Below are 26,293 nucleotides of genomic sequence, written 5' to 3'. Positions count from 1 at the left end.
TTGGGGGGCACAAAGTGCAGCATTGGGGGACACAAAGTGCAGCATTGGGGGACACAAAGTGCAGCATTGGGAGACACAAAGTGCAGCATTGGGGGGCACAAAGTGCAGCATTGGGAGGCTCAAAGTGCAGCATTGGGAGGCACAAAGTGCAGCATTGGGGGGCACAAAGTGCAGCATTGGGGGGCACAAAGTGCAGCATTGGGGGGCACAAAGTGCAGCATTGGGGGGCACAAAGTGCAGCATTGGGGGGCACAAAGTGCAGCATTGGGGGGCACAAAGTGCAGCATTGGGGGGCACAAAGTGCAGCATTGGGAGGCACAAAGTGCAGCATTGGGGGGCACAAAGTGCAGCATTGGGAGGCACAAAGTGCAACAGGAGGCACAAAGTGCAGCATTGGGGGGCACAAAGTGCAGCATTGGGAGACACAAAGTGCAGCATTGGGGGGCACAAAGTGCAACAGGAGGCACAAAGTGCAGCACAAAGTGCAGCATTGGGGGGCACAAAGTGCAGCACAAAGTGCAGCATTGGGGGGCACAAAGTGCAGCACTGGGAGGCATGAAGCACACACAGGCTCCAGCTGTGACCTCCTGGCTGGGTGTTGGTCCCTTTAAGACCCAGGTTAAGGTTAAAAACACGCGTTAACTCTCTTGGTGCTTTTATCCAAACTACGGGTACATGACAGAGCTGCTCCACGTGGGCTCAATCTTTATCTTTACACATGGCTAAAAAACAGACGGGAGGGGACGGGGTCGAGTCCTTGTTGCTGGGCTCACGCCGACAGGTCGCTGTTATCAAACCTCTCCTGGTCGTAAACCTCCGCCACCACCTTCCTGCCCGCGAACCAGCGGCCGTTCAGGGCCTGGATGGCTTTGTGAGTCTCTGAGGCCATGGAGAACTCCACGAAGATCTTGACGATGATCTCGGCGTCCTCCTCCTCGCCCTGTTTCTCCTGGTAGATGATCACCCTGTTCACGGCGCCGAATTTGCCGCATTCTTCCGTCACTTCCCCCTCCAGGTCGTCGTCGATGTCCTTGGGGTCAACCATGTTACGAAGCACCATCACGGTGGACTGTAGGGAGAAGGAATGGGATGGATCAATCAGCATTGCTCCATTGCAGACACAGAAATCAATTGCTGCAACAGGTATCCCAGCATTGCAGACCCATGGCATGAAGGCAACAGGTCAGAACATCCCAACTACATCAATATCCCATCAGAACACCCCAACTACATGAATATCCCATCAGAACATCCCAACTACATGAATATCCCACCAGAACATCCCAACTACATGAATATCCCATCAGAACATCCCAACTACATGAATATCCCATCAGAACATCCCAACTACATGAATATCCCACCAGAACATCCCAACTACATGAATATCCCATCAGAACATCCCAACTACATGAATATCCCATCAGAACATCCCAACTACATGAATATCCCATCAGAATATCCCAACTACATGAATATCCCATCAGAACATCCCAACTTGTACATGAATATCCCACCAGAACATCCCAACTACATGAATACCCCATCAGAACATCCCAACTACATGAATATCCCATCACAACATCCCAACTACTGGCTGCCCCCCATCCAACCCAGCCGCCCCCCATCCAACCCAAATAAACTACCTGGCCTCTTAATGACGCTGAGCAAACAGTGTCTAATCACAAAGACCTCTTGGCCCTTTTCTGGCCTTTTCCTGCCCTTTTTCCTGTCCCTTTCCTGTCCCCTTCCTGGCCTTTTTCCTGTCCCTTCCCTGGCCTTTTTCCTGCCTTTTCCTGTCCTTTCCTGGCCTTTTTCCTGGCCCTTTCCTGTCCCATTCCTGGCCTTTTTCCTGCCCTTTCCTGTCCTTTTTCCTGTCCCTTTCCTGCCCTTTTTCCTGGCCCTTTCCTGGCCTGGTGACCAGGCAGCCCTCCTATATAAACCCAGAGACGCTCCCAAAGGCTGAATAAGAACCTTCACAAGCAGAGAATGAATCCCCAGCCCTTGTAACCCCACAGGAGCTCGTGCAGCAATTGCAGCAGGAATCCAGCGCTGCACAGCCAGCTGCAGAGCTGCCTGGCATTAGCACAGCCCTGCAGCCAGCCCTGCCTGGTATTAGCACAGCCCTGCAGCCAGCCCTGCGTCGCATTAGCACAGCCCTGCAGCCAGCCCTGTGTTGCATTAGCACAGCCCTGCAGCCAGCCCTGCCTGGCATTAGCACAGCCCTGCAGCCAGCCCTGCCTGGCATTAGCACAGCCCTGCAGCCAGCCCTGCCTGGCATTAGCACAGCCCTGCAGCCAGCCCTGCCTGGCATTAGCACAGCCCTGCAGCCAGCCCTGCCTGGTATTAGCACAGCCCTGCAGCCAGCCCTGCCTGGCATTAACACAGCCCTGCAGCCCTGCCTGGCATTAACACAGCCCTGCAGCCCTGCGTCGCATTAGCACAGCCCTGCAGCCAGCCCTGCCTGGCATTAGCACAGCCCTGCAGCCAGCCCTGCCTGGCATTAGCACAGCCCTGCAGCCCTGCCTGGCATTAGCACAGCCCTGCAGCCAGCCCTGCCTGGCATTAACACAGCCCTGCAGCCAGCCCTGCGTCGCATTAGCACAGCCCTGCAGCCAGCCCTGCCTGGCATTAGCACAGCCCTGCAGCCAGCCCTGCCTGGCATTAGCACAGCCCTGCAGCCAGCCCTGCCTGGCATTAGCACAGCCCTGCAGCCAGCCCTGCCTGGCATTAGCACAGCCCTGCAGCCAGCCCTGCGTCGCATTAGCACAGCCCTGCAGCCAGCCCTGCGTCGCATTAGCACAGCCCTGCAGCCAGCCCTGCCTGGCATTAGCACAGCCCTGCAGCCCTGCCTGGTATTAGCACAGCCCTGCAGCCAGCCCTGCCTGGCATTAGCACAGCCCTGCAGCCAGCCCTGCCTGGCATTAGCACAGCCCTGCAGCCAGCCCTGCCTGGCATTAGCACAGCCCTGCAGCCAGCCCTGCCTGGCATTAGCACAGCCCTGCAGCCAGCCCTGCCTGGTATTAGCACAGCCCTGCAGCCAGCCCTGCCTGGCATTAACACAGCCCTGCAGCCCTGCCTGGCATTAACACAGCCCTGCAGCCCTGCGTCGCATTAGCACAGCCCTGCAGCCAGCCCTGCCTGGCATTAGCACAGCCCTGCAGCCAGCCCTGCCTGGCATTAGCACAGCCCTGCAGCCCTGCCTGGCATTAGCACAGCCCTGCAGCCAGCCCTGCCTGGCATTAACACAGCCCTGCAGCCAGCCCTGCGTCGCATTAGCACAGCCCTGCAGCCAGCCCTGCCTGGCATTAGCACAGCCCTGCAGCCAGCCCTGCCTGGCATTAGCACAGCCCTGCAGCCAGCCCTGCCTGGCATTAGCACAGCCCTGCAGCCAGCCCTGCCTGGCATTAGCACAGCCCTGCAGCCAGCCCTGCGTCGCATTAGCACAGCCCTGCAGCCAGCCCTGCGTCGCATTAGCACAGCCCTGCAGCCAGCCCTGCCTGGCATTAGCACAGCCCTGCAGCCCTGCCTGGTATTAGCACAGCCCTGCAGCCAGCCCTGCCTGGCATTAGCACAGCCCTGCAGCCAGCCCTGCCTGGCATTAGCACAGCCCTGCAGCCAGTCCTGCCTGGCATTAACACAGCCCTGCAGCCCTGCCTGGCATTAGCACAGCCCTGCAGCCAGCCCTGCCTGGCATTAGCACAGCCCTGCAGCCAGCCCTGCCTGGCATTAGCACAGCCCTGCAGCCCTGCCTGGCATTAGCACAGCCCTGCAGCCAGCCCTGCGTTGCATTAGCACAGCCCTGCAGCCCCACGCTCACCTCCTGTTTGCGCAGCAGTTTCTGCATCACCATGTGCCGGGCGCTGCTGCCCGAGATGCTCATGTGCTCCTGCTCGCTCAGCATCTCCGGCCGCTCCGACTCCTGGAACACCTCCTCCTCCTCCTTCTCCTTCTTGACCTCCATCAGCCCCAGCGCTGGGGGACTGGCCAGGATGGGGTTGACGACCCCCACCTGGGGGATGGTGACGGGGATGGGGGGGCGGGCGGGAGTGACACCTGCAAGGGAACAGGTTTTGGAGCACCGAGAGCTGATGTTTGGCAACATGCAGACGCGCATTGACTGGTGCTGAGGACCACAGCATCCCAATGGCTTTATGTGCTCTATGCAAACAACAGCCGTGGAGGTGGAAGCCTCCAAGCGCTCCATGCATTGGCTGAATGCTGCACTGAGGCTGAGCGCAGCACTGCGCACCAGGCAGCGACCATGGATACACTATGGATCAGTATGGGATGCTATGGGACTCTATGTGTCACTATTTGTCTCTATGGGTCTCTATGGGACACTATGGGTCACTATGGATCTCTGTGGGGTCTCTATGGGACACTATGGGTCACTATGGATCTCTATGGGGTCACTATGGGTCTCTATGTGTCGCTATTTGTCTCTGTGGGTCTCTATGGGTCACTATGCATCTCTATGGGATGCTATTGGTCACTATGGATCTCTATGGGTTCACTATGGGTCTCTATGTGTCGCTATTTGTCTCTATGGGTCTCTATGGGACGCTATGGGTCACTATGGATCTCTATGGGGTCACTATGGGTCTGTATGGGATGCTTTGGGTCACTATGGATCTCTATGGGGTTACTATGGATCTCTATGGGAACGCTATGGGTCTCTATGGGATGCTATGGGTCACTATGGATCTCTATGGGGTCACTATGGGTCTCTATGTGTCGCTATTTGTCTCTATGGGTCTCCATGGGATGCTATGGGATGCTATGGGTCACTATGGGTCTGTATGGGATGCTATGGGTCACTATGGATCTCTGTGGGGTCACTATGGTTCTCTATGTGTCGCTATTTGTCTCTGTGGGTCTCTATGGGTCACTATGCATCTCTATAGGACGCTATGGGTACACTATGGATCTCTATGGGACACTATGGGTCTCTATGGGATGCTCTGGGTTACTATGGATCTCTATGGGACACTATGGGTCTCTATGGGATGCTCCGGGTTACTATGGGTCTCTATGGGACACTATGGGTCTCTATGGGATGCTCTGGGTTACTATGGGTCTCTATGGGACACAATGGGTCTGTATAAGCAATAACTCACCTGTGATGACTCCCGGTGCCTGCGCTGCCATCACGGCCTGCGGCAGCGCCCCCAGCGGCTGCGCCAGGGTCAGGGCAGGGGAAACCAGCCCGGGGGTGGCCAAAGTGCCAAGGACTGCAGCGCCTGCAACCGCCTCCTGCAAGAGAGAACAGGCAGCAATGCAGCATCACAACAGGCAGCAATGCAGCATCACGACAGGCAGCAATGCAGCATCAGGACAGGCAGCAATGCAGCATCAGGACAGGCAGCAATGCAGCACCACGACAGGCAGCAATGCAGCATCACGACAGGCAGCAATGCAGCATCACGACAGGCAGCAATGCAGCATCACGACAGGCAGCAATGCAGCATCACGACAGGCAGCAATGCAGCACCACGACAGGCAGCAATGCAGCATCACGACAGGCAGCAATGCAGCATCACGACAGGCAGCAACGCAGCACGAGGACAGGCAGCAATGCAGCATCACGACAGGCAGCAATGCAGCATCACAACAGGCAGCAATGCAGCATCACGACAGGCAGCAATGCAGCATCACAACAGGCAGCAATGCAGCGTCACGACAGGCAGCAATGCAGCATCACAACAGGCAGCAATGCAGCGTCACAACAGGCAGCAATGCAGCATCACGACAGGCAGCAATGCAGCGTCACGACAGGCAGCAATGCAGCGTCACGACAGGCAGCAATGCAGCATCAGGACAGGCAGCAATGCAGCATCGGGACAGGCAGCAATGCAGCATCACGACAGGCAGCAATGCAGCATCACACTCTGGACTAGATTCGTTATAATCATTACATTGGTATATAATAATATAATAATTAGGTTGGTATAGGTCCTTTCCAACCTTGTGTGATTCTATTGTATTGTATTGTATTCCATTCTATCCTATCCTATTCCATTCTATCCCATCCTATCCCATTCCATTCCATCCTATCCTATCCTATCCTATCCTATCCTATCCTATCCTATCCTATCCTATCCTATCCTACCCTATCCTATCCTATCCTATCCTATCCTATCCTATCCTATCCTATCCTATCCTATCCTATCCTATCCTATCCTATTCCATTCTATCCCATTCTATCCCATTCCATTCCATTCTATTCTATCCTATACCATTCTATTCTATCCTATTCCATCCCATCCCATCCTATTCCATTCCATTCCATTCCATTCCATTCTATCCTATCCTGTCCTATCCTGTCCTGTCCTATCCTATCCCATTCTTTCCTATCCTATTCCATTCTATCCTATTCTATTCCATTCTTTCCTATCCTATCCCATTCTATCCTATCCCATCCCATCCCATCCCTACCCCTATCCCCATTCCTATCCCCATCCCCATCCCATCCCATCCATCCCATTCTATCCTATCCCATTCTATCCTATCCCATTCTATCCTATCCCATTCTATCCTATCCTACCCTATCCTATCCTATCCTATCCCATCCCATCCTATTCCATCCCATCCCATCCCATCCCATCCTATCCCATCCCATCCTATTCCATCCCATCCCATCCCATCCCATCCCAAGCTCCCAGCCCTGATGATTAAAGCATTGCTGACCCACCTCCTTGTATCTTCCCACCCCCTTTGCCTCCATACAACCTGCCCTCCAGCAGCCTGCTGTGATTCCCGTCCTACAGCTCTCAGTGCTACCCTACTGTCCTCCCATTCCTCTCTGCTATTACAATTAAAGTCCACGCTAATTACGCCTCTGTTCTGTGTTACTGGCAGATTTAAGTCTCCGGCAGCTCCTGAACCGCTGGCACAAGAGCAGGAAACGTTCCTCCTTATCAAGGCTGACGGCAGCTTATCACAATGAGCTGTGTCCATTTAACAGCCGTGTCCTAAAACATCCCGATACGGGACGGAGCTGTTCATTCCAGTGCTTTAAATTCCTCAAAAGCTGCTTTTCAGCCTTTCAGACCCATAGAGACCCACAGAGACCCATAGTGACCCATAGCGTCCTATAGAGGTCCATAGGGACCCATAGTGACCCATAGAGACCCAGAGAATCATAGAATGACACAGGTTGGAAAAGACCTTGAAGATCATCAAGTCCAACCGCAGCCTAACCAGAACCCTATAACCATAGTACCCTATAGCCATAGTACCCTATAGCCATAGTACCCTATAACCATAGTACCCTATAACCATAGTACCCTATAGCCATAGTACCCTATAGCCATAGCACCCTATAGCCATAGTACCCTATAACCATAGTACCCTATAGCCATAGTACCCTATAACCATAGTACCCTATAGCCATAGTACCCTATAGCCATAGTACCCTATAACCATAGTACCCTATAGCCATAGTACCCTATAGCCATACCACCCTATAGCCATAGCACCCTATAGCCATAGTACCCTATAGCCATAGCACCCTATAACCATAGTACCCTATAACCATAGTACCCTATAGCCATAGCACCCTATAGCCATAGTACCCTGTAACCATAGTACCCTATAGCCATAGCACCCTATAACCATAGTACCCTATAGCCATAGTACCCTATAACCAGGTACCCTATAGCCATAGCACCCTATAGCCATAGCACCCTATAGCCATAGCACCCTATAACCAGGTACCCTATAGCCATAGCACCCTATAGCCATAGTACCCTATAACCATAGTACCCTATAGCCATAGTACCCTATAACCATAGTACCCTATAACCATAGTACCCTATAGCCATAGTACCCTATAACCATAGTACCCTATAACCATAGTACCCTATAGCCATAGTACCCTATAGCCATAGTACCCTATAACCATAGTACCCTATAGCCACAGTACCCTATAACCATAGTACCCTATAGCCATAGTACCCTATAGCCATAGTGCCCTATAGCCATAGTGCCCTATAGCCATAGTACCCTATAACCAGAACCCTAACTCTAACAACCCTCCACTAAATCATATCCCTCAGTGAGGGAACAGAGCGAAACATAGTGACACATAGAGACAAATAGCAACACATAGAGACCCATAGTGTCCCCAAAGAGTCCCACAGAGTCCCATAGAGACCCATAGTGACCCCATAGAGTCCCACAGAGTCCCATAGAGACCCATAGTGACCCCATAGAGTCCCACAGAGTCCCAAAGAGACCCATAGTGACCCCATAGAGTCCCACACAGTCCCATAGAGACCCATAGTGACCCCATAGAGTCCCACAGAGTCCCATAGAGACCCATAGTGACCCCATAGAGTCTCACAGAGTCCCATAGAGACCCATAGTGACCCCACAGAGTCCCACAGAGTCCCATAGAGATGCCATGCATTGCCCATTGCAGTCTCTTACCTGTGCCGTGATCTTTGCGGTGGCAGCGGCAGCAGCGACGGCCGCAGCCGGGGGCAGCCCCCCAGGGGTGGCTGGTGTCAGGAGGGGCATCGGGGGGGTCACAGCTTTACCCACACGCAGGTACTGACCCCCCAGGTCAAACAGGTTCATGGACGAGACGGCGTCTTGAGAAGACTGAGCCTTCTCGTATTCTGCAAGGGGGAACATTCGGATTGTCATGGAGCCCCAGTGTCCAACATGAAGCCCCCAGTGTCCAACATGAAGCCCCCATTACCCAACATGAAGCCCCCATTACCCACCATGAAGCCCCCATTACCCACCATGAAGCCCCCATTGCCCACCATGAAGCCCCCATTACCCACCATGAAGCCCCCATTGCTCACCATGAAGCCCCCATTACCCACCATGAAGCCCCCATTGCTCACCATGAAGCCCCCATTGCCCAACATGAAGCCCCCAGCCCCACCATGAAGCCCCCATTGCCCAACATGAAGCCCCCATTGCCCACCATGAAGCCCCCATTACTCAACATGAAGCCCCCATTACCCAACATGAAGCCCCCAGCCCCACCATGAAGCCCCCATTGCCCAACATGAAGCCCCCATTGCCCAACATGAAGCCCCCATTACTCAACATGAAGCCCCCATTACCCACCATGAAGCCCCCATTGCCCAACATGAAGCCCCCATTACTCAACATGAAGCCCCCATTACCCAACATGAAGCCCCCATTGCCCACCATGAAGCCCCCATTACCCAACATGAAGCCCCCATTGCTCAATGAAGCCCCCATTACTCAACATGAAGCCCCCATTACCCAACATGAAGCCCCCATTGCTCAACATGAAGCCCCCATTACCCAACATGAAGCCCCCATTACTCAACACGAAGCCCCCATTGCCCAACATGAAGCCCCCATTACTCAACATGAAGCCCCCACTGCCCACCATGAAGCCCCCATTACCCACCATGAAGCCCCCATTACCCAACATGAAGCCCCCACTGCCCACCATGAAGCCCCCATTACCCAACATGAAGCCCCCATTACCCACCATGAAGCCCCCATTACTCAACATGAAGCCCCCATTGCCCACCATGAAGCCCCCATTGCCCACCATGAAGCCCCCATTGCCCACCATGAAGCCCCCAGCCCCACCATGAAGCCCCCATTACCCAACATGAAGCCCCCAGCCCCACCATGAAGCCCCCATTGCCCAACATGAAGCCCCCATTGCTCAATGAAGCCCCCAGCCCCACCATGAAGCCCCCATTGCCCACCATGAAGCCCCCATTGCCCACCATGAAGCCCCCATTGCCCACCATGAAGCCCCCATTGCCCACCATGAAGCCCCCATTGCCTGCCATGAAGCCCCCATTACCCACCATGAAGCCCCCAGCCCCACCATGAAGCCCCCATTGCCCACCATGAAGCCCCCAGCCCCACCATGAAGCCCCCATTTACCAACATGAAGCCCCCAGCCCCACCATGAAGCCCCCATTACCCAACATGAAGCCCCCATCCCCCAACATGAAGCCCCCATTACCCAACATGAAGCCCCCATTACCCAATATGAAGCCCCCAGCCCCACCATGAAGCCCCCATTGCCCACCATGAAGCCCCCAGCCCCACCATGAAGCCCCCATTGCTCAATGAAGCCCCCAGCCCCACCATGAAGCCCCCATTGCTCAATGAAGACCCCATTACCCAACATGAAGCCCCCATTGCCCACCATGAAGCCCCCATTGCCCACCATGAAGCCCCATCCCACCCCATAGACCCATATCCCCGTTACCAATGAAGCCGTATCCTTTGTGCTTCCCCGTGGTGGGGTCCCTGGCCAAGGTGCAGGATTTGATCTTCCCGAAGGCCTCGAACACGCTCTTGATGTCGTCGTCCGACAGGTCCTGGTGCACGGACGCCACGTAGATGCGGTTGAAGGCTCGAGCTTCCTCTGCCAGCTGGTCGATGATGGGCTGGGCCTGCCCTATATTGCTGGGCCGCCCCACCTGCAGGACACAGCACATGGGGTGTGAAATCCCATAGTGACCCCATAGCGTCCATAGGGACAAATAGACACATAGAGACCCATAGTGACCCCATAGAGACCCATAGAGACAAATAGACACATAGAGACCCATAGTGACCCCATAGAGACCCACAGAGACAAATAGACACATAGAGACCCACAGTGACCCCATAGAGACCCATAGTGACCCCATAGCGTCCCATAGAGACAAATAGAGACACATAGAGACCCATAGTGACCCCATAGCGTCCCATAGAGACAAATAGAGACACATAGAAACCCATAGTGTCCCCACAGAGACCCATAGTGACCCCATAGCATCCCATAGAGAAAATAGAGACACATAGAGACCCATAGAGATCCATAGAGATCCATAGCGTCCCATAGAGACAAATAGAGACACATAGTGACCCATAGTGATCCCATACAGATCCATAGTGACCCCATAGTGTCCCATAGAGACACATAGAGATCCATAGTGACCCATAACGCCCCACAGAGACCCATAGTGACCCACAGCATCCCATAGAGACCCCACAGAAATCCATAGTGACCCATAGTGTCCCATAGAGACCCATAGAGACCCATGGAATCATAGAATGACCCAGGTTGGAAAAGACCTTGAAGATCATCAAGTCCAACCGCAGCCTAACCAGAAACCTATAGCCATAGTACCCTATAGCCATAGTACCCTATAGCCATAGTGCCCTATAGCCATAGTGCCCTATAGCCATAGTACCATATAGCCATAGCGCCCTATAACCAGAGCCCTAACTCTAACAACCCTCCACTAAATCATATCCCTCAGTGAGGGAACATAGCGAAACGTAGAGATCCATAGTGATCCACAGTGACCCATAGCGTCCCATAGAGTCCCATAGAGACCCCATAGAGATCCATAGTGATCCACAGTGACCCATAGCGTCCCATAGAGTCCCATAGAGACCCCATAGAGATCCATAGTGATCCATAGCGTCCCACAGAGACCCATAGTGACCCATCCTCACCTTGATGTTCCTTCCTCCCAGCATGACAGAGTTCATCTGCTCCAAGGCCAGCTGTGCAGCTTCAGGCACCTCGTATTCCACAAAGGCAAACCCCTACGACAGAAGGAATCCCATAGAGACAAATAGAGACACACAGAGTCCCATAGTGACCCCATAGAGATCCATAGTGATCCATAGCATCCCACAGAGACCCATAGAGACAAATAGCAACACACAGAGCCCCATAGTGACGCAGAGACCCATAGGGACAAATAGCGACACACAGAGACACATAGTGACCTCATAGAGATCCATAGTGACCCATAGTATCCCATAGTGACCCATAGCGTCCCATAGAGATCCATAGTGATCCATAGCATCCCATAGAGACCCATAGTGACCCATAGAGACCCGTAGGGACAAATAGCGACATAGAGACCCATAGTGACCCCATAGAGATCCATAGTGATCCATAGCATCCCATAGAGAGGCATAGTGACCCCATACAGATCCATAGCATCCCATAGAGACCCATAGAGACAAACAGCGACACATAGAGACCCACAGTGACCCCATAGAGATCCATAGTGATCCAGAGCATCCCATAGAGACCCATAGTGACCCCATAGAGACCCATAGTGATCCAGAGCATCCCATAGAGACCCATAGTGACCCCATAGAGACCCATAGAGATCCATAGAGACCCCATAGAGTTCCATAGTGACCCACAGAGATCCCTAGTGATCCATAGCATCCCATAGAGACCCATAGAGACCCATAGCAGCCCTGTAACCGCACCGTGTCCCACAGCAGCACCAGCTCACACAGCCCACTACCCCATCCTGATGCTGTGGCCTGGTAAGACCGTAAGGAATCGCCATCAGAACTGAAAATCTGACGCTGAAATGCAGATCTCCACCCGTTTTGCTTTTAGAGCCTCTCAAACCTCGAGAGCCAGCGTTTGTATGTTGGGTGCAGGGCTGGGAGCTGCTCAGCATCTCTGTGCAGCCCGGTTCCCATTACAGAGCCCTGAACGAACCCAATAGAGCAGGAAGGTGCAGACACATAAAGGCTCGAGCCAAGGCTTTACAGCCATCCCTGAGTCCAGGCTCCTTCTGCTCCATTATTAAGTCCATGAGGCCTTTGAGAACAGACAAACACACGAGCTGAGGGCTGTTAACCAACCTTGTGCTTCATGGTAACAGAGTCCCAGGACATATCAATGCTTTTTATAGGTCCAAACGGGGCAAAGGCCTGACGAATGGTGTCTTCTCCCAGCTCATAGTATATGGAGCCCACGTACACGCGGCACATGATGGCCAAGGCGCGCTGCCTCTGAGCTGCCATCTGTATTGGAAAGAAGAACTGCCTGGTTAGATGGGGGGTGGCCGCGGACCTCGGGGCCTCCTTCCCTTCCTCCTTCCCTCCCTCCCTCCGTCCGTCCGTCCCCGTAGCTGTGACCCCACACGAGCAGCTGGTCGCTGTGCTGCAGCACAGCCCGGCACACACGCTCATAAGGAAGGATTTTCCTGCTCGATGCGCACACTGCTGGAGCGGACAAGCCGTGCAGCTCAGCCCCGGGGCACTCCAATCTTTGCTGGGGGGTCTGACACGTGGGAGCCTTAACTCCAACCCCAGCCACAAGGTCTGACCCTCCCCAGCGTCATCACATCTCCAGCAACGCCTGCAGGAGGAGGAAATCACTTCGTTGTAGGGCCGCCAACCCCCTCCTGGCAGCACAGGGCTCACTGCTGTACACCACTGCAACCCCCCCCTGCTCTCTACCTGGCGGGGCAGCAAGAGATCCAGCACCGGGCACCACCTGGTTGCTCCCCCCCCTCCCCTAAAGACCCCCCCCATCCTCCCATACAGCAAAGGAGCTGGAATTGGGAACCTCCTCCCACCCCATGGAGCATCACACACCACCTCCTCCATCATCCTCCTCCTCCTCCATCCTCCATCCTCCTCCTCCTCCCCTCCACCTCCCCCAGGCAGCAAGAGATCCAGCACCGGGCACCACCTGGTTACTCCCCCCCCTCCCCTAAAGACCCCCCCATCCTCCCATACAGCAAAGGAGCTGGAATTGGGAACCTCCTCCTCCTCCTCCTCCCACCCCATGGAGCATCACAGCCACCTCCTCCATCCTCCTCCTCCTCCTTCTCCATCCTCCTCCTCCTCCTCCTCCCACCCCATGGAGCATCACACACCACCTCCTCCTCCTCCACCTCCATCCTCCATCCTCCTCCTCCACCTCCATCCTCCATCCTCCTCCTCCATCCTCCATCCTCCTCCTCCTCCTCCACCTCCATCCTCCATCCTCCTCCTCCTCCATCCTCCTCCTCCTCCTCCTCCTCCCCTCCGCCCCCCCCAGGCAGCAGGAGATCCAGTACTAGGCACCACTTTCCAAAAGGAAAACCAAGCAAACAAACATAAAGTAGGGAAAAAAAATAAAAGAAATAACTGAAAAAAAGTCCAAACGGGGCCGGTCGGTTGAGCGTGTGGTGCTAGTACTTCTCACTGCCTGGCGGTACTGGCTCAGATAGTGGAGCAGCCCTGAGCAGTTTCGGTGCAGACAAGGTCTCTGTGCTATTTCTCTTAAGTTATGCCTGAAAAACCTGTTCACGAGACAAATCCAGACAGTTCTTAAAGCAGGGATCCCATCAGGCAGCGCCCTCCAATCAAGCAGCGCCCTCCAATATCTCACCCACATTGCAATGCTGCAATGGCTGATGCTAATTAACGTTATTTGAGGAAGATTCTGCCTCTAAAGTCCCAGCTTTGGCCAGCACGTCCTCGAGCAGAAGGGACGGCTCATAGGGGCAGCTCCCTACGACCAGACTGTCAGTGTGTTGGGGATGGGCACGGGGCCGAGCTGCTGCTCTGTATGGGATGGATGGGACACGTGCAGGGCAGGGAGGCCCTGAAGCAGCGTGAAGCTTTGATGCCTCCCCCTTCCAGTAACAAGGTTCCAGGCATGAAACTGGGGAGAGCTGGACAAGCACATCACCCCATCACCCCCAATATAGCTGGCATGGACCAGCAGAGCCCATAACCCACACTGACAGCCCATGGGGTAACTATAGGACCAGCAGAGCTCATAACCCACACTGACAGCCCATGGGGTAACTATAGGACCAGCAGAGCCCATAACCCACACTGACAGCCCATGGGGTAACTATAGGACCAGCAGAGCCCATAACCCACACTGACAGCCCATGGGGTAACTATAGGACCAGCAGAGCCCATAACCCACACTGACAGCCCATGGGGTAAATCTAGGACCAGCAGAGCCCGTAACCCACACTGACAGCCCATGGGGTAAATATAGGACCAGCAGAGATCATAACCCACACTGACAGCCCATGGGGTAAATCTAGGGGTACTAATGGACCAACAGAGCCCATAACCCACACTGACAGCCCATGGGGTAAATATAGGACCAGCAGAGCTCATAACCCACACTGACAGCCCATGGGGTAAATATAGGACCAGCAGAGCTCATAACCCACACTGACAGCCCATGGGATCAATCTAGGGGTGCTCATAGATCAGAGCCCATAACCCACACTGACAGCCCATGGGGTAAATATAGGGGTACTAATGGACCAGCAGAGCTCATAACCCACACTGACAGCCCATGGGGTAAATATAGGACCAGCAGAGCTCATAACCCACACTGACAGCCCATGGGGTAAATCTAGGGGTACTAATGGACCAACAGAGCCCATAACCCACACTGACAGCCCATGGGGTAAATATAGGACCAGCAGAGCCCATAACCCACACTGACAGCCCATGGGGTAAATATAGGGGTACTAATGGACCAACAGAGCCCATAACCCACACTGACAGCCCATGGGGTAAATATAGGACCAGCAGAGCTCATAACCCACACTGACAGCCCATGGGGTAAATATAGGACCAGCAGAGCTCATAACCCACACTGACAGCCCATGGGATCAATCTAGGGGTGCTCATAGATCAGAGCCCATAACCCACACTGACAGCCCATGGGGTAAATATAGGGGTACTAATGGACCAGCAGAGCTCATAACCCACACTGACAGCCCATGGGGTAAATACAGGACCAGCAGAGCCCATAACCCACACTGACAGCCCTTAGGATAAATCTAGGGGTGCTAATGGACCAGCAGAGCTCATAACCCACACTGACAGCCCATGGGGTAAATCTAGGACCAGCAGAGCTCATAACTCACACTGACAGCCCATGGGGTAACTATAGGGGTGCTCATGGACCAGCAGAGCTCATAACCCACACTGACAGCCCATGGGGTAAATCTAGGGGTGCTCATAGATCAGAGCCCATAACCCACACTGACAGCCCATGGGGTAAATCTAGGGGTGCTCATGGACTAGCAGAGCTCATAACCCACACTGACAGCCCATGGGATCAATCTAGGGGTGCTCATAGATCAGAGCCCATAACCCACACTGACAGCCCTTAGCATAAATCTAGGGGTGCTCATGGACAGGACAGCACAGCCCTGCACCAGGCAGAATCAAACTCCAGCTCCTGAGCCTATGTTTAATAAGAGCCTTGGGACGCTGCTTTTAAAGGCAGGAGATGATGCAGAACCAGCACTGCAGCCTCAGCTTTAACACAACAGCACTGGGAACTTGGGCTGGTCCTGCTGGTGCAGAACTGGAATCTCGAGCTCTAACACTCGAAGCTGATGGAAGCTTTAAAGGCAGGAGCTGAGATACCCCAATGGGAAGCTCAGACTGTGCTTCCTTCGGGTAGGGAGGGAGGACCCTCACCAATGGGGGGCGTTGGACACAGCCTGGCTGCATTCCCAGCCTTCCTGATGGGCGGCTGCTGAGTAATGCACAGCCAAACTGCATGAGCTGCAGCACCAGGGAGGCAGGGATGAAAAGCAGGCAGGGATTGAGAGGGGGCAGGGATTGAGAGGAGGCAGGGATTGAGAGGGGGCAGGGATTGAGAGGAGGCAGGGATTGAGAGGAGGCAGGGATTGAGAGGGGGCAGGGATTGAGAGGAGGATCCCACCTCTGGGCTCTGCCCCATCAGCATCACTGTCCAAGTGCCCCCAGCCTGAAGGACGGACTCCTTACAGCAGATAACTCTGAGCCCAGTGAGAAATCAAACACCTCCCGTCCCGTTATCAATCTGCACTTCTCACCTGTTGCCCGTCTATTACTGAGCTATAGAACCTAAGCAGAACCTGGTGGGGTTACAGCTCTAACCAAGCATCTGCCTCAGCTGCTAAAGGCTCCTTGGGCACAAGGGCTGAGAAACCAGCTGTGCAGGATCCTGTTTGTGCTGCCTGCTCCTCTCCAGGCTTATCAGCATCGGCCGGTTTGATGCTGGCTGTGCTGCCAACACCCACCATCATGTGCTATGGGAGGGAAGGCAGCTCTATTGCAGGTTGTTTGGGCCAGATGGAACCATCTCAGCCCCACAGCATGGAGAATATGGAACCATCTCAGCCCCACAGCATGGAGAATATGGAACCATCTCAGCCCCATAGCATGGAGAGTATGGAACCATCTCAGCCCCACAGCATGGAGAATATGGAACCATCTCAGCCCCACAACATGGAGAATATGGAACCATCTCAGCCCCACAGCATGGAAATCCAGGCAGAGGAACCTTAGCATTGAGAGTGGAGCTTATTGCTCGCTCCCTGCAGCGCCCAGGGGGTGGATAACAACCAGCGGGAGCTCAGAGTCATGGAGCCCCCGTGACAAAGAACTGCAGCACTAAAGAGACACAGGGGTGACGTGAGCAGCCCCGCGGGTCTGGCTCTTCCACCACGTGCGAACGTCCCGTATTCCCCTAAATGCGAGAACCACGTCACAGCTCGGCTACAGCCCGTCCGGAGCCGGCAGCGCCCCGGCCTTCCCCAGGCTCCTGCTGCCCTCGGTGAAGGAAATCGCCCAGTGGTGAGTTACCTTGGCAGTCAGATTTAGGCCGGGACCTCAGGACTGCAGCGTCCCTAGAAACGCGGCTCCCACAATGTGCCGGGTGTTGAGCACTGTGCGATATCTAAGGCTGGCTCTGCCAACTGACTCCAGGGCCCCAGCAGACTGCACCCAGCCCACGGGCTCTTCCTCTGGGGACTTTACACTTTGCCTCTGCTTGCTGCGCTGTCCGTAACGGGTGGGTAATGGGAGGGTTGTGCTGGCTTGAATTAAGAGCACGGTATCACCGCTACGTACTTCCCCATTCTATAACCCTGACTAAGTGCCCGAGAAGAAGTGAATATGTCTATTGACCGATTGTAAAGGTGAGAGAGGATCTCCAAAGCCCATTGTCACTGCTGCCATCTGAAAGACAGTAAAGACAGAGTTCAGTCTGTTGGAGCTGAGCATACTACGGCTGTTTGTACAAACTCGAGCAGAGCGGCGGCACGGGGAACCTGCGCGAGAGGCCTCTCCTTCCTCGCGCCCAAGGACCGTCCATGGCTGGGACCCTGCGGATTCCAGGCCCCCGGCTCAGGGTGGAGCTGGGTCTTCTCCCAGGGGGGGACTCAAGGCAATAGTAACCTCTGCAACCACTGTCGTTGATTCGCCCCCAGCGTTTAAACAAGAAGCCCCTCAAACCGCAGCGGCCACTCGGAAACACACGCGGCCCTGACAGGCCGGAGCTGCCTAACGTGGCGAGCACATCCACGGTGACGCCGCATTAAATGCACCTGGAGCCCGTTATTACTTTGGGCCTCCCCACGAGCAGAGAGCAGCGGATGAGTTGGAAGCTGGGGCACGAGGGAGACGGCAACGGCAGCTCGGGGGTCGGCAGCCTCAATTTCAGGAGCAGCCAATGACTTCCCAGCTGATGGGGAAGGGAAGGGGGCAGCACTAACAGCAGAGGAAAGGGGGAACCCTGCCCTGATATTGAAACGATGGTGGAAGGACACTGATCTCAGTAACCCCAAACACCATCTTAAGAGTAAGCTGAAGGGGAGACCCACAGCTAATTAATTAATTCTTTAGCTCCTGGTGTTTCAAGCAGTGTTTGGCCACTAACGGGACAGAAACTCTTAGTTTTCAATTTGAATATGTGAAAAGTGGGGGGTCAATTTGTCCAGGTGAGCAAAGGGCGTTTCTTTATAGAGGGCTGAAGGCTGAAATACTTCGATTTCACTGTGGAAATAGAAGCGCTTGTACCTGGCTCCGGACACACGTCAGGGCTGCGCTCTGCCTCTAAGTGTCAAAAGAAACTCCACCTTGTTGGGGAGAGGAGGACACACAGAGCGCCCGGGAAGGGCCCTCACCTGCAGGTTGGTGAGCTGCTGCTGCTGGTGGGCGATGGTTTGCTTCACCAGCACGCTCTTGATGCTCTGCTCCATCGCGTACTTCTTCGCCTGCGAGGAAATACAGGCTGTAACCACGAGGCAACACCGCGGAGCGAGGGGATGCCGTGTGAGCTCACACCATCACTGCCCACAGCCAGCAGCTGCCAGCGGCGCCCTGTGCTGCCCCAGCCCTAAGCACTAATGCATGGGATGTTATGCAGCTGCTTGCTAACGTCTCGGTGTTGCAACGCCTGAAATGCAGCAAAAAGCTTCAGAACAGGGTTGGACGGGATGGTCCTGCAGCGGGATGGGATGGACCTGCAGCGGGATGGGATGGACCTGCAGCGGGACGGGATGGACCTGCAGCAGGATGGGATGGACCTGCAGCAGGACGGGCTGGACCTGCAGCGGGACGGGCTGGACCTGCAGCGGGACGGGATGGACTTGCAGCGGGATGGACCTGCAGCAGGACGGGATGCACCTGCAGCGGGATAGGATGCACCTGCAGCAGGACGGGATGGACCTGCAGCAGGACGGGATGGACCTGCAGAGGGATGGGATGGACCTGCAGCGGGATGGGATGGACCTGCAGCGGGATGGGATGGACCTGCAGCGGGATGGGATGGACCTGCAGCAGGACGGGATGGACCTGAAGCGGGATGGGATGGACGGGATGGACCTGCAGCAGGACGGGATGGACCTGCAGCGGGATGGGATGGACCTGCAGCGGGATGGGATGGACCTGCAGCGGGATGGGATGGACCTGCAGCAGGACGGGATGGACCTGCAGCGGGACGGGATGGACCTGCAGCGGGACGGGATTGACCTGCAGCAGGATGGGATGGACCTGCAGCGGGATAGGATGGACCTGCAGCGGGATAGGATGGACCTGCAGCAAGACGGGATGGACCTGCAGCGGGATAGGATGGACCTGCAGCGGGACGGGATGGACCTGCAGCGGGACGGGATGGACCTGCAGCGGGAAGGGATGGACCTGCAGCGGGACGGGATGGACCTGCAGCAGGACAGGATGCACCTGCAGCGGGATGGGATGCACCTGCAGCGGGATGGGCCGGATCTGCAGCGGGACGGGATAGACCTGCAGCGGGACGGGATGGACCTGCAGCGGGACGGGATGGACCTGCAGCGGGACGGGATGGACCTGCAGCAGATGGGATGGACCTGCAGCGGGACGGGATGGACCTGCAGCGGGACGGGATGGACCTGCAGCGGGACGGGATGGACCTGCAGCGGGACGGGATGGACCTGAAGCAGGACGGGATGGACCTGAAGCAGGACGGGATGGACCTGAAGCAGGATGGACCTGCAGCAGGACGGGATGGACCTGCAGCGGGATGGGATGGACCTGCAGCGGGACGGGATGGACCTGCAGCGGGACGGGATGGACCTGCAGCAGGACGGGATGGACCTGAAGCAGGACGGGATGGACCTGAAGCAGGATGGACCTGCAGCGGGACGGGATGGACCTGCAGCAGATGGGATGGACCTGCAGCAGGATGGGATGGACCTGCAGCGGGACGGGATGGACCTGCAGCGGGACGGGATGGACCTGCAGCGGGATGGGATGGACCTGCAGCGGGACGGGATGGACCTGCAGCGGGACGGGATGGACCTGCAGCGGGACGGGATGGACCTGCAGCAGGACGGGATGGACCTGCAGCAGGACGGGATGGACCTGCAGCAGGACGGGATGGACCTGAAGCAGGATGGACCTGCAGCAGGACGGGATGGACCTGCAGCGGGATGGGATGGACCTGCAGCGGGACGGGATGGACCTGCAGCGGGACGGGATGGACCTGCAGCGGGACGGGATGGACCTGCAGCGGGACGGGATGGACCTGCAGCGGGACGGGATGGACCCGCAGCGGGACGGGATGGACCCGCAGCAGGACGGGATGGACCTGCAGCGGGACGGGATGCACCTGCAGCGGGACGGGATGCACCTGCAGCGGGACGGGATGCACCTGCAGCGGGACGGGATGCACCTGCAGCGGGACGGGATGCACCTGCAGCGGGACGGGATGGACCTGCAGCGGGATGGGATGGACCTGCAGCGGGACGGGATGGACCTGCAGCGGGACGGGATGGACCTGCAGCGGGACGGGATGGACCTGCAGCAGGACGGGATGGACCTGCAGCAGATGGGATGGACCTGCAGCGGGATGGACCTGCAGCGGGACGGGATGGACCTGCAGCAGGACGGGATGGACCTGCAGCAGATGGGATGGACCTGCAGCGGGATGGACCTGCAGCAGGATGGGATGGACCTGCAGCGGGATGGACCTGCAGCGGGATGGGATGGACCTGCAGCGGGACGGGATGGACCTGCAGCAGGCGCCGTGTTAGGAAAGCAGCATGCAGCACACACTCTGTATCTCCCCTCTTCCTCCCTCAGTCCCCCCGCAGCTCCTTACCTGCCGGGCCCAGGGCAGCACAGCAGCCTCCTCCACATCCACTCAGAACATCTGGACAAAGAGGTTCTACAGAAGGGAAGGGGGCTCCTACCACCCCATCTCTTGGCTCTGCACTACCCCTCCCCTGCCTCCCTCTGTCTGTCCTCTTTGATCTGCAGGACCCGCTGCTCACTGACACCCTCCAGCTTTGCAGCTCCTGACCTACAGACACGAAGCTGGTGCGTGTTGTTCCCAGTTGTCTCAATGGGATCTGAAGGTGTTTTAAACCTGGGTCTATTACAAACCTCCTGCCTGTGGTTTAAGGCTGCTCCACACAGCAGCTCTGGGGCAGTTCTCAATGGTCTCAATGGGATTTGAAGGTGTTTTATACCTGGGTCTGTTATAAACCTCCTGCTTGTGGTCTAGGCTGCTCCACACAGCAGCTCTGTTGTAGTTCTCAATGGTCTCAATGGGATCTGAAGGTGTTTTATACCTGGGTCTATTACAAACCTCCTGCTTGTGGGGTGAGGCTGCTCCGCACAGCAGCTCTGGGGCAGTTCTCAGTTGTCTCAATGGGATCTGAAGGTGTTTTATACCTGGGTCTATTACAAACCTCCTGCTTGCAGGGTAAGGCTGCTCCACACAACAGCTCTGGGGCAGTTCTCAATGGTCTCAATGGGATCTGAAGCTGTTTTCTATCTGGTCTACTACAAACCTCCTGCTTGCAGGTAATGCTGCTCTGCACAGCAGCTCTGGGGTAGTTCTCAATGGTCTCAATGGGATCTGAAGGTGTTTTGTACCTGGGTCTACTACAAACCTCCTGCTTGCAGGTAATGCTGCTCTGCACAGCAGCTCTGGGGCAGTTCTCAATGGTCTCAATGGGATCTGAAGGTGTTTTATACCTGGGTCTATTACAAACCTCCTGCTTGTGGTTTAGGCTGCTCCGCACAGCAGCTCTGTTGTAGTTCTCAATGGTCTCAATGGGATCTGAAGGTGTTTTCTACCTGGGCCTATTACAAACAAAGCACACCTCCTACCCCAATGGTAACCACCCGTTGTGCTCTGCTAAAGTCACCTTCACCTTCCAACTACAGCAAGGGACCCTGAGGCACAACATGGAGGGTGTGGATCCACGCAGAGCACACAGTGCCCTGCTCACGCTGCTGGCAGGAGAGCTCTGCTCTTGTAACACCAGCAATAAAGGTGACGCCCATCACACGACGCTGAACCCAACCAAGTCAAACTAAGTGAAATGGAAGGAGGTTCAATGCAGGACAAGGGACGGCGGGTGCTCTCACCTTCTGTAGGGCCTCCTGCTGCTCCGGAGTGAGGGGGGGGAGCCCCAGCTTGGCTGCTGTGCTCTGACCATTCTCCATCTTAATGGACTCCGTGCCCTAAGGAGACAGAAACGCAGCCCATTAACTATCACTGACAGCCCATTCACTATCACTAACAGCCCATTGATTATCACCGACAACCCATTGACTATTGACCATCACTGACGGCCCATTGATTATCACTGACAGCCCATTGACCATCACTGACGGCCCATTGACTATCACTGACAGCCCATTGATTATCACTGACAGCCCATTGATTATCACTGACAGCCCATTGATTATCACTGACGGCCCATTAACCAGCACTGACCATCATTAACCATCACTGACACCATTGACCACCACCTCCCTGTGCAGCCTGTTCCGCTGCTCCGTCACCCTCACTGTAACGAAGTTCTTATTAAGGAACTCCCTATGCTGTATTTCATCCCATTACCCCTAGTCCTGTCCCCACGCACTACTGAAATGAGACCAGCCTCACCACTATGGCCCCACACCTTCAGCCCAGAACTGGATACATTATTCCAGATGAGGCCTCACCAGGGGGTCTCTATGGGGTCCCTATGGGTCTCTATGGGGTCCCTATGGGTCTCTATGGGGTCCCTATGGGTCTCTATGGGTCCCTATGGGTCTCTATGGGGTCCATATGGGTCTCTATGGGGTCACTATGGGTCTCTATGGGGTCACTATGGGTCTCTATGGGGCCAGTATGGATCTCTATGGGGCCAGTATGGATCTCTATGGGTGTCAATGGGGTCACTATGGGTGTCAATGGGGTCCCTATGGATCTCTATGGGGTCCCTATGGATCTCTATGGGGTCCCTATGGGTCTCTATGGGGTCCCTGTGGGTCTCTATGGGGTCCCTATGGGTCTCTATGGGGTCCCTATGGGTCTCTATGGGGTCCCTATGGGTCACTATGGGTCTCTATGGGGTCACTATGCTTCGCTCTGTTACCTCAGTGAGGGATATGATTTAGTGTAGGGTAGCTATAGAGCACTATGCCTATAGGGCACTATGCCTATAGGGTACTATGGTTATAGGGTTCTGGTTAGGCTGAGGTTGGACTTAATGATCTTCAAGGTCTTTTCCAACCTGGGTCAGTCTATGATTCTATGGGTCTCTATGGGACTCTATGGGTAGCTATGGATCTCTATGGGGTCACTGTGGGTCTCTATGGGGTCACTATAGGATGCTATGGGGACACTATGGGGTCCATATGGATCTCTATGGGCCACTATGGGTCTCTATGGGGTCACTATGGATCTCTATGGATCTCCATGGGGTCACTATGGATCTCTATGGGGTCCCTATGGGTCTCTATGGGGTCCCTATGGGTCTCTATGGGGTCCCTATGGGTCTCTATGTTTCTCCATGGGGTCCCTATGGATCTTTATGGATGTCTATGGGGTATCTATGGATCTCTATGGGGTCACTATGGGTCTCTATGGGGTCTCTATGGGGTCTCTATGGGTCCCTATGGATCTCTATGGGGATGCTATGGATCTCTATGGGTCACTATGGATCTCTATGGGGTCACTATGGGTCTCTATGGGGTCACTATGGAGTCTCTATGGATCTCTATGGGGTCACTATGGATCTCTATGGGGTCACTATGGAGTCTCTATGGATCTCTATGGGGTCACTATGGATCTCTATGGGGTCCCTATGGACCCCTATGGGGTCCCTATGGATCTCTATGGGGTCCCTATGGACCTCTATGGGTCACTATGGGTCTCTATGGGTCACTATGGATCTCTATGGGTCACTATGGATCCCTATGGATCTCTATGGGGTCCCTATGGACCTCTACGGGGATGCTATGGATCTCTATGGGTCGCTATGGGGCCACTATGGGGTCACTATGGGTCTCTATGGGGTCACTATGGGGTCACTATGGGTCTCTATGGGGTCACTATGGGTCTCTATGGGGTCACTATGTTTCGCTATGTTCCCTCACTGAGGGATATGATTTAGTGGAAGGTTGTTAGTTAGGGTTCTGGTTATAGGGTACTATGGCTATAGGGTGCTATGGTTATAGGGTACCATGGCTATAGGGTACTATGGTTAAAGGGTATTATGGCTATAGGGTACTATGGTTATAGGGTACCATGGCTATAGGGCACTATGGCTATAGGGCACTATGGTTAAAGGGCACTATGGTTAAAGGGCACTATGGCTATAGGGTACCATGGCTATAGGGTACTATGTTGATAGGGTGCTATTATTATAGGGTTCTGGTTAGGCTGCAGTTGGACTTGATGATCTTCAAGGTCTTTTCCAACCTGCATCACTCTATGATTCTATGGGTCTCTATGGGACGCTATGGGTCACTATGGATCTCTATGGAGTCACTATGGGTCTCTATGTGTTGTTATTTCTCTATGGGGTCCCTATGTCGCTATGGGTTACTATGGGTCTCTATGAGATGCTATGGGTTCCTAGAGTCTCTATGGGACACTATGGGTCACTATGGATCTCTATGGGGTCACTATGGGTCTCTATGGGTCACTATGCTTCACTCTGTTCCCTCACTGAGGGATATGATTTAGTGTAGGGTAGCAATAGGGTACTATGGTTATAAGGTTCTGGTTAGGCTGAGGTTGGACTTGATGATTTTCAAGGTCTTTTCCAACCTGGGTCATTCTATGATTCTATGGGTCTCTATGGGACTCTATGGGTCACTATGGATCTCTATGGGGTCACTGTGGGTCTCTATGGGGTCACTATAGGATGCTATCGGTCTCTATGGGACACTATGGGGACACTATGGATCTCTATGGATCTCTATGGGTCCCTACGGATCTCTATGGGTCCCTATGGCTCTCTATGGGTCCCTATGGCTCTCTATGGGGTCCCTATGGATCTCTATGGGGTCCCTATGGATCTCTATGGGGCCACGATGGATCTCTATGGGGTCCCTATGGATCTCTATGGGGTCCCTATGGATCTCTATGGGGTCCCTATGGGTCCCAATGGATCTCTATCGGGTCCCGATGGATCTCTATGGGGCCACTATGGATCTCTATGGGGTCCCTATGGATCTCTATAGGGTCCCTATGGGGTCCCTATGGATCTCTATGGATCTCTATGGGGTCTCTATGGATCTCTATGGGGTCCCTATGGATCTCTATGGGGTCCCTATGGATCTCTATGGGTCATTTACGGACCGAACCGGGCTGCGGCTTTGCAGGCCGGGTCGCAGGCCAGGACTCGTAGAGCCTCATTGGGACCCGAAAGAAGCCGAACCGAACCGAACCGAACCGAACCGACCCAACCCAGGCCGCGACTCACCAGAGAGATGGTCGTTGTGGCCGCCATCTTGTCCACCCCGTCGGCGATCGGCGCCCAGTTCTCGCGAGAACCTACAAGGATACGCGGGGAAGGGCACATCTCGCGAGAGCTGCCGTGGATAAAGGTGGGATGACGTGTGACGTCTCGCGAGAATTCGAGAGTAGCGTGAGGGACGGCGGAGTCTTCCGCTTCCGGGTAGACGCGCACGGGGCTGAGCGCCCCCCAGCGGCTGGGAGGAGCTGAGCGCCCAATATGGGGCGGGGGGATTAAGGGGGACACAGGGCAAGTTTAGGGTGGATATTAGGGAGAACTTCTTTACAGGATGGGGAGTTAGGGGCTGGAATAGGATGAACAGGGAGGTGGTGGAATCGCCAGCCCTGGTGGAGGGTCACTATGGGTCTCTATGGGACGCTATGGATCTCTATGGGACTCTATAGGGTCTCTATGGGTCACTATGGGTCTCTATGGGACGTTATGGGGTCACTATGGATCTCTATAGAGTCACTATGGGTCTCTATGGGGTCACT

General features: G+C 55.0%; 1 protein-coding gene across 3 annotated transcripts; it reads right to left on the bottom strand.

Annotated features, from left to right (window-relative positions):
- Positions 1 to 638: 638 nt before the first annotated feature.
- PUF60 (poly(U) binding splicing factor 60) lies at positions 639 to 25,815 on the bottom strand. Of its 3 annotated transcripts, none has more exons than XM_085531500.1 (11): positions 25,767 to 25,815; positions 22,432 to 22,527; positions 18,699 to 18,788; positions 17,377 to 17,751; positions 12,631 to 12,792; positions 11,467 to 11,559; positions 10,226 to 10,439; positions 8,434 to 8,624; positions 5,121 to 5,256; positions 3,821 to 4,056; positions 639 to 1,069 (listed from the first exon to the last, which is right to left on the bottom strand). In XM_085531500.1, the coding sequence occupies exons 5-11, from the start codon at positions 12,790 to 12,792 to the stop codon at positions 770 to 772; spliced, it is 1,332 nt and encodes a 443-aa protein (XP_085387626.1). In that variant the 5' UTR covers positions 17,377 to 17,751; positions 18,699 to 18,788; positions 22,432 to 22,527; positions 25,767 to 25,815; the 3' UTR covers positions 639 to 769. The 3 variants fall into 3 exon arrangements, with proteins under 3 accessions (XP_085387626.1, XP_085387624.1, XP_085387625.1); XM_085531498.1 differs by having other exon boundaries at positions 17,701 to 17,751; XM_085531499.1 differs by lacking the exon at positions 17,377 to 17,751.
- Positions 25,816 to 26,293: the final 478 nt, after the last annotated feature.

Source organism: Coturnix japonica, unplaced genomic scaffold, assembly GCF_054131305.1.
Source record: "Coturnix japonica strain WE unplaced genomic scaffold, WE-NBRP24 Scf043, whole genome shotgun sequence".
In the NCBI taxonomy this organism is placed as follows: Eukaryota; Metazoa; Chordata; class Aves; order Galliformes; family Phasianidae; genus Coturnix; species Coturnix japonica.
This window is presented reverse-complemented; position numbering and strand designations above follow the sequence as displayed.

What these genes read in the sequence shown, in the direction of transcription:
- PUF60 (XM_085531498.1), bottom strand. Translation starts at nt 25,793, where the DNA reads ATGGCGGCCACAACGACCATCTCTCTG. An exon ending in AGCAGGAGGCCCTACAGAAG is followed by an intron (nt 18,789 to 22,431) that starts GTGAGAGCACCC and finishes ATTTCCTCGCAG; the next exon opens with GCGAAGAAGTACGCGATGGA. An exon ending in TGGGAGGAAGGAACATCAAG is followed by an intron (nt 10,440 to 11,466) that starts GTGAGGATGGGT and finishes TGTGTCCTGCAG; the next exon opens with GTGGGGCGGCCCAGCAATAT.